General features: G+C 46.5%; 1 protein-coding gene across 4 annotated transcripts in view; it reads left to right on the forward strand.

Moving 5' to 3' along the window:
* The window catches only part of MCM7 (minichromosome maintenance complex component 7), a 32,777-nt gene extending 29,987 nt beyond the window's left edge, over positions 1 to 2,790 (forward strand). For 2 of the 4 annotated variants that reach the window (XM_033923837.1, XM_033923839.1), the window contains exons 15-16: positions 2,125 to 2,234; positions 2,345 to 2,790. In XM_033923837.1, coding sequence (XP_033779728.1) covers positions 2,125 to 2,234; positions 2,345 to 2,552 — 318 coding nt within the window. In that variant the 3' untranslated portion in view covers positions 2,553 to 2,790. Of the gene's footprint in view, positions 1 to 2,119; positions 2,235 to 2,344 lie in introns of all 4 variants that reach the window. The other 2 variants (XR_004537220.1, XM_033923838.1) reach the window with 2 other exon arrangements.
* The last annotated feature ends 4,902 nt before the right edge of the window (positions 2,791 to 7,692 follow it).

The following is a 7,692-nucleotide window of genomic DNA, read 5'->3' on the forward strand; positions in this document are numbered from 1 at the left end:
TGTGCCAGAGCTCTCCGCCTCTATTTGGACAGAACTGCGACTCCTCAGCGCCCGTCTCAGTTGTTCCTTTCCATCCGTCCGACTTCCTCTCCTAGACCAGTTTCGAAGTTGACATTGTCCTCTTGGATTACCCAGCTCATTGCGTACTGTTACGTCTCCGCCTCCAGTCCTGCTCTTCCGGAGATCCCTCCGCATGTCACGGCTCATGACCTCCGAGCTATGGCTACCACCTGGGCTAACCTTCGTCTCGCTCCTCTCCAAGAGATCTGTCGAGATCTGGTCCAGGATTTATACTTTTGCCAAGCACTACTGCCTTGATGTAGAATCCGGCGCAGATGCATCACTGGGTTCTACGGTCCTGCAAGTGGCATTATGAGGCGTCAACTTCCCTCCTCCTCTACGTCTCAGGTAACAGATCTTTATTATTATTATAATAGTATGTTGTTATTCTGTTACCTTCAGCTCGGGAGGCACCTTCTTGTGTGGCTGTAAGATCTCTGTCCAGGGAGAAATAGAAGTTGCTTACCTGTAACGGTAGTTCTCCTTGGACAGATGATCTTACAGCCACACAATCCCGCCCAGCCTCCCCTATTGTTGCCGCCAGCTTTATACCTAACTGTTTTCGTCGGTTGGGGGTGTGCTTATATAGGGGCCAGGTGGGATGCTTTCGGGCGGGAGGGCTGGCACATGCGCAAAGCTCTTTAGCTTTGCAGCTTTTAGACTGCCGGGTCGGCTCCGTCACGGGGACCACACCTTCTTGTGTGGCTGTAAGATCCTCTGTCCAAGGAGAACTACCGTTACAGGTAAGCAACTTCTATTTATTTATCATCCCTCCAGACCAGCACAGAAATGGGTAATAGCTCACCACGACCAGCAGATGGAGACTGAGACAAACATTTAGCTGTAGTACAAGTGGGCTGTGCAGTCCCAAGTGCAATCGGTGTGCTCTTCCTGGAGACCTGCATGGGGTAGCATTGCTCGGGGGCGTTTGCATGAGTTCCGCAGATATATTGCCTTAGTCGTGAGGCTGCTTCCCAGCCTCTGGGTCGTCCTGGGGTCGTTTTCAGCACATGTAGTTCTTTCGGGGGGCCTGTTGGGGAGACATGGTTCCTCTGCTGCCCAGCCCACCCAATGACTTCTTGCTGGTGCTTCCCTTGGTTCTTGTGAGCGCTCGGTTGGGCAGTTTTTACCAGGGGTGGGCAGAGAGCAGATCAGTGGGTCCTGGAGGAGCAGTTATGCTCTGGAATTTTCCCGCTCATTCCCAGATCACTTTCTCGCTTCTCCTTGTCAGGCGGCTTGGAAGAAGCAAGCTTTTTGCCAGATGCTTCAAAGATTTCTAGATATTAAGGTGGTAGTGCCCGTGCCTCCGCGCCAAGCCTCACAGAGTGCCTCGCGGCTGGACCGAATTGTGTCCCACTCCCCCGGAGAAGGGCACAATTGCTCCATACACGACCTAACTAGAAACAAAGTACCAGTTAGATGAAAAAAATACAGTAAAAAAACAGCAAACTGACAGGGAAGCAACCCTGCAGACTGGCACTACCTCAGGATTTTTTTTTTAAATTTTTTACAGAACAGACTCCACAGGCTCTCGAAGCAATATGCCTTGCTTGACTTAGGGGGCAAGGCTTACTGCTGAGGCTCCTCTAAAAAAATGTGGGGAGGTGGAGGAAGTGGGGGGAGGGACCCCGCTCGAGACCCGCCGGGTTTGACACCCCCGAGGTCGGACGGACCCCCAAACAGGGCCCGCCCAAGCTCCGTCCGGCCAAAAACAGGGATTAGAAACCCCCTAAACAAATTCCAACAGCCCTACCAAGGGAGATGGGTACAGATCACTCAACACCTGCTGGAGACTGAAAGAAGACTGATGTAAATAGAGAAGGGAGTATATTATATACTGTCCCACAGTTTTGTTTTCAGTCTCCACCTGCTGGTCATGATTGGATATATACCCATTTGTAAAGATTAACCTCTACTGGTCTGGAGAGTGCTAAAGAATCCTGAAAACCCAACTGGATTGTGGCCCTCATGGAGGGACTTTGATACCCCTGGGCTACAGGGAAGAGAGGAGATGTTGCTTGAGCCACTGGCAGTTTTCTGACCTGTTTTTTTTTTTAAGTATAGGCACGGCTGCGCCTTGTGGACACAGTTGAGAAGGAAGATGTAAACGAGGCTATGAGATTGATGGAGATGTCAAAGGATTCATTGCTCGGAGACAAAGGGCAGCTGACCAGGTAATTCTAGGGGACACCCTGCACAATCTGGAGAGCTTACGAATTCAAAAGGGCTATTGGGACCTCCCCTTTTGCTTCAAGGTTTCAATCTCCCCCCTTCTTTGTTTCAGGACACAACGTCCCGTGGATGTAATTTTTGCCACGATTCGTGAAATGGCACCAGAGAAGGGAATACGCAGTGTGAAACTTGCAGAGGCAGAGCAACGCTGTATCTCAAAGGGCTTCACACCAGCACAGTTTGAAGCGGCACTGGAGGAATACGAGGAGCTGAATGTGTGGCAAGTGAACCAGGCCCGCACAAAAATCACCTTCATCTGACTCTTGAAAGATGGGTGAAAACCAGAACTTCTGAGACACTGTACAGAAACAATGTGTCCGATCTGGGACTGAAGAGTACCCATCTGCCATGTGACTGTTTTATAGCATATGGCTTAGCCTTTGAGGATAGAGAAGAAACTGCCATGGGCTGTGCTAGTACCATATGCACTGGCTGCCTTTTTGGCAAAGCTGTTTATTGTCCTTTTAGTCTGAATAAAAGTTACTGTCTATTCCATGACTTATAGGTTTGTGCTGTTACTGTGGCTGTGTGATGGAGGACTACCTTATCAGCACTAGTTTTGTCCTGTTGGCATCTATGTACACTTATCCCTCTGTATTCGCGGTTTCGATTATTCACGTTTTTTTTAGCTTACTGGCTCCTCCCCCCCCCCCAATTACGTCAGCTTGCATAGAGAAATCGCCGATTCCAAGCATTTACAGAAAAAATCGCTGAATCCCAGCACTTTATTCACCGTGTTTTGCCCCTTCTTCAGGAACAGACCAGGTCTCCCACCATGTTATTTGCGGTTTCACCATATTCACAATGGTTTTTAATAGAAAACAGCGAATAACATATGAAAAAGTTATACACGTTTTTTCTGTATTTGCGGTTCTGTTAATCTCCTACCACAGCGAATACGGAGGGATTATGATTTGAATAATGACCAGACAACAAAAGGTAGAAAAAATAATTTTATTTTCTGTTTTGTGATTATAATATGTCAGATTTGAAATGTGTATCCTGCCAGCGCTGGTGTTCAGTGTCTTTTTTATTTTGTTTCCATCACAGAGCCGGAGTGGGGTTGGAGAGGTTGTAACCCTATACTTCTACTAAGACTAACGGTTCCTTTTATTAAGGTGTGCATTTAGCATGTGCTAATCTTTAGCGCACTTAGCCTGTTTTAGATTTCGGCCCCTTATGTAATTGAGTTTGACACCCCTGGTTTAGTCGCTCCAGACCAGCACAGAACCCACCCTGTGTTTTTTGTGCGTGCTTATGTGAAGAGTTGTGTTTTTTTGTCTTGGGACTGCGATCTTGGTGATTTTTATTTTTCTGGGGAGTATAAATAATGGTTGTGGAGCAGCAACGTCTGGTGTAACTGGTGAACTATGGGATTCTGGTCGTCTGTCCTGATCCTTCAACCGTTGTGCTTGGTTTTGCACTGTTCAATGTTCAAAGAAATCAGATTACATAAATTTCCTAAATTTGGCAAAAGCTTATGGTGTTGAGTTCCTGCTTTGCTATTTGTCAGACTGATTCTATGGTACTGCAAGAATTTAGTACACTTCCCCCTCCCCATTCGCGGTTTTGACACTCGCGATTTCACATATTTGTGATTTTTTTGGGGGGGGAGGGGGAAACCCCCCCCAATAGTTTAGCATGTTCCCACCTCTCTCCAGCCTTCTTCCCGGCATCCCAGCCTTACCTGGTGATCTAGTGTGCTTTCGGGGCAGGAACGATCTTCCTACTTGTCAATAGGAAATGGCTGCTGTGAGCTCCCGTCATAGTCTCAAGAGACTACGGGAACTCACGTCAGTCATGTCCTATTGGCGATCTGCACAGAGCAGGAGCGTAGGAAGATCGCTCCTGCCCCAAAAGCCTGCTAGACCACCAGGTAAGGCCGGGATTCTGGGGGGAAGGCGGGAGGGAGGCGGGGGTAGGTCAGAGCCGGATGAGAAGATATTTGCGTTTTTTCTCCATGCGCGGTCTGACTGCCTCTATTCCCTGCGAATACCGAGAGAGATGTGTATGTTCTTAGTCTCCACTCTGCTGGCAGAGGAGCGTAAACCCATCCATCTGTGCTGGTCTGGAGGGACTAAAAAAGAGAAAATTAGTAGGTAAGGACCTAATTTCTCCTTTGTTAGCGTCTCTCCAGGCTGGCACAGATAGATTATTCTCTGCTACCAGCAGGTGGAGACTGAGAACATACTGAATTCTATCAGCAGTAGAAGTGGGTTGTGCAGTTCCTCTAAGAATTAATCTGTTCAGTCTCCAGCAGATGGCAGTGTTCAAGTCATAAGAACAAAAGAAATGCCTTCACCGGATCAGACCGAAGTCCATCCTGTCCGGCGATCCGCGCACGCGGTGGCCCATTTAAGTACACCTTTTGGGAGACCCGGATTTCCCGTATCCCTCAATATGGTTTTCAAGAAGATGTGCATCCAACTTGCGCTTGAAACCCAGAACAGTAGTCTCCGCCACAACCTCCTCCGGGAGAGCATTCCAAGCTCCAACCACTCGCTGTGAGAAACAGAACTTCCTGACATTTGTCCTGAACCTGCTGCCGCTCAGTTTCAGGCTATGACCCCGTGTCCGTGTGACTTCCGAAAATGTTAACAATGCTTCTTCATGGTCTATTTTATCAAATCCTTTCAATATTTTAAAAGTCTATCAAATCCCCTCGCAATCTTCTCTTCTCTAGGGTGAACAGACCCAGTTTTCCGAGACGTTCCTCGTAGCTCAAATTCTCCATACCTTTGACCAGTTTCGTGGCTCGTCTCTGCACCCTCTCCAGCAGAGTTATATCCTTCTTAAGGTATGGAGACCAGTGCTGGACACAGTATTCCAAGTGAGGTCTAACCATTGCTCTGTACAGTGGCATTATGACCTCTTCCGATCTACTCGTGATCCCCTTCTTAATCATGCCTAACATCCTGTTTGCTTTCTTTGCCGCTGCCGCACATTGAGCTGAAGTCTTTAGGGTTCTGTCTATCAGTACCCCCAAATCCCTTTCTTGTTCGCATTTGGCTAGTCACCCCCAACATCTTATATTCATGTTCTTTGTTTTTCTTTCCTAGATGCATCACCTTACATTTGTCTATGTTAAAACTCATCTGCCATTTTTTCGCCCAAGTTTCCAGCTGGTTTAGATCCTTCTGGAGATCCTCGCAGTCCCTTAGAGAGCCAACCACCCGACATAGTTTTGTATCATCTGCAAACTTCATTATATTGCATGTTGTTTCCTCTTCAAGGTCATTTATAAAAATATTAAACAAAATAGGCCCAAGAACCGAACCCTGGGGCACGCCGCTAGTCACTCTCTCCCAGTCCGAGAATTGCCCATTTATGCTCACCCTTTGCCTTCTGTTCTCTAGCCATTTGCCAATCCATCTATGCACTTCTCCTCCTATTCCATGGCTCAGTAGTTTTCTCATAAGCCTTTCATGCGGAACCTTGTCAAATGCTTTCTGGAAATCCAAGTAAACTATGTCCACTGGATCTCCATTATCCAATTGTTTGTTCACCTTCTCGAAGAATTGAAGCAAATTTGTCAGACATGATTTCCCTTTCCTAAAGCCGTGTTGACTAGTCCTTATTAAGTTGTGATCTTCCAAGTGTTGTACAATTTTGTCTTTAATTAGTGCTTCAATTATCTTCCCAGGAACTGATGTGAGGCTCACAGGTCTGTAATTTCCTGGTTCACCTTTTGATCCTTTTTTGAATATTGGTATGACGTTTGCTATCCTCCAGTCCTCTGGTATTTGCCCGGTTCTAATTGACATGTTGGCTAAGGATTGCAATAGTTCGCCAATTTCTACCTTAAGTTCCTTTAATACTCTCGGGTGAATTCCATCCGGTCCAGGGGATTTGTCACTTTTTAGTTTATCAATCTGAAAGTATATCATGTCCAAATCCACATTTACTGTTGTGAGGTTTTCCTCTATGTCTCCGGTGAATATCTTCCCTATGTCTGGCATTGCTGTTGTGTCCTCCTTTGTGAAGACAGAGGCAAAGAATGCATTTAACTTATCGGCAACTTGTTTGTCTTCTTTGATTGACCCTTTCCTTCCTTGGTCATCGAGAGGGCCCACTGCCTCTCTTGTTGATTTCCTTCCTTTTATGTATCTAAAAAAGGGCTTGAAGTTTTTGGCTTCTTGCACTATCTTTTCTTCATAGACTTTTTTGGCATCTCTTACCACTTTATGGCACTTTTTCTGATCGATTTTGTGACAGTTCCAGGCCTCCTCCGTTTTTTCCCGTTTCCATTTTTTAAACGAGTTCCTCTTTTTCCTTACTGCATCCTTAACCTCTTTCGCCTTCCTTTGGCTATCTTTGGTATGTGGATATTCTGTGCTTCTGTGATGGTGTTTTTCAGTAGAGACAATGCTTGCTCAACTGTTTAGATTTCTGCTTTGCCCTTCTTGAGCCGTTTTCTAACCATGGTTCTCATACTATCGTAATTCCCTTTTTTGAAGTTAAAGGTCGTGGCTATAGTCTTGATTGGTTTCCCCCTTCCAGTGCCAATGGTAAATTGGATCATATTGTGATCACTTGTCCCCAGCGGGAACATAATAGTCTTACTGGGTCAGATCAATGGTCCATCTAGCCCAGTATCCCATCTTCACAGAGGCCAATTAAGTTGCAAGTACCCAAATAGCAGCAGCATTCCATGCCACCGATCCAGGACAAGCAGTGGCTTCCCCCCATGTCTCTCAACAACAGACTATGGACTTTCCTTCAGGAACGTGTCCAAACATTTTTTTTTTAAGCCAGCTATATTAACCACTCTTACCACATCCTCTGGCAGCACATTCCAGAGCTTAACTATTCTCCGAGTGAAAAAATATTTCCTCCTTTTGGTTTTAAAAGTATTACACTAACTTCATTTAGTGCAATGGCATCCACCCCCCACTCCTCCACACTTGTGCTCTCCTTCCCCATATCTCGAAACGTTTGCCAGCACAAGTGGATTTTCTCCAGCGTACTCCTTGCGCCAGCGTTTGGATTTCCTTCTGATGTCACTGCCTAGCCCCGTGACCTGGAAGTGATTCAGAGGGGAACCAGGCTGATGCGAGCAACAGGCAGGAATAGTTGTGTTAGCGAAGATTTACAGAGGTGGGGGGAGAAGGGATGGCGCGGGGGTTAAAAGGTGCCTGTACCCCCACTGACATGGCATCCTGGGTGGTCTGCCCCGTTCTCCTTTCACTTACTATGCCACTGATTCATCCACTTCTACCCGTTCTGCTCCACTCAGGATTTTGTAGACTTAAATCATATCTCCCCCAAGCTGAAGAGCCCTAACCTCTTTAGTCTTTCATCATACCAGAGGAATTCCATCCCCTTTATTTTGGTTGCTTTTTGAATGTTTTCTACTGCCACTATATCTTTTTTGAGATGAGACCAGAACTGAACATAATA

This window comes from Geotrypetes seraphini, chromosome 16 (assembly GCF_902459505.1).
Source record: "Geotrypetes seraphini chromosome 16, aGeoSer1.1, whole genome shotgun sequence".
In the NCBI taxonomy this organism is placed as follows: Eukaryota; Metazoa; Chordata; class Amphibia; order Gymnophiona; family Dermophiidae; genus Geotrypetes; species Geotrypetes seraphini.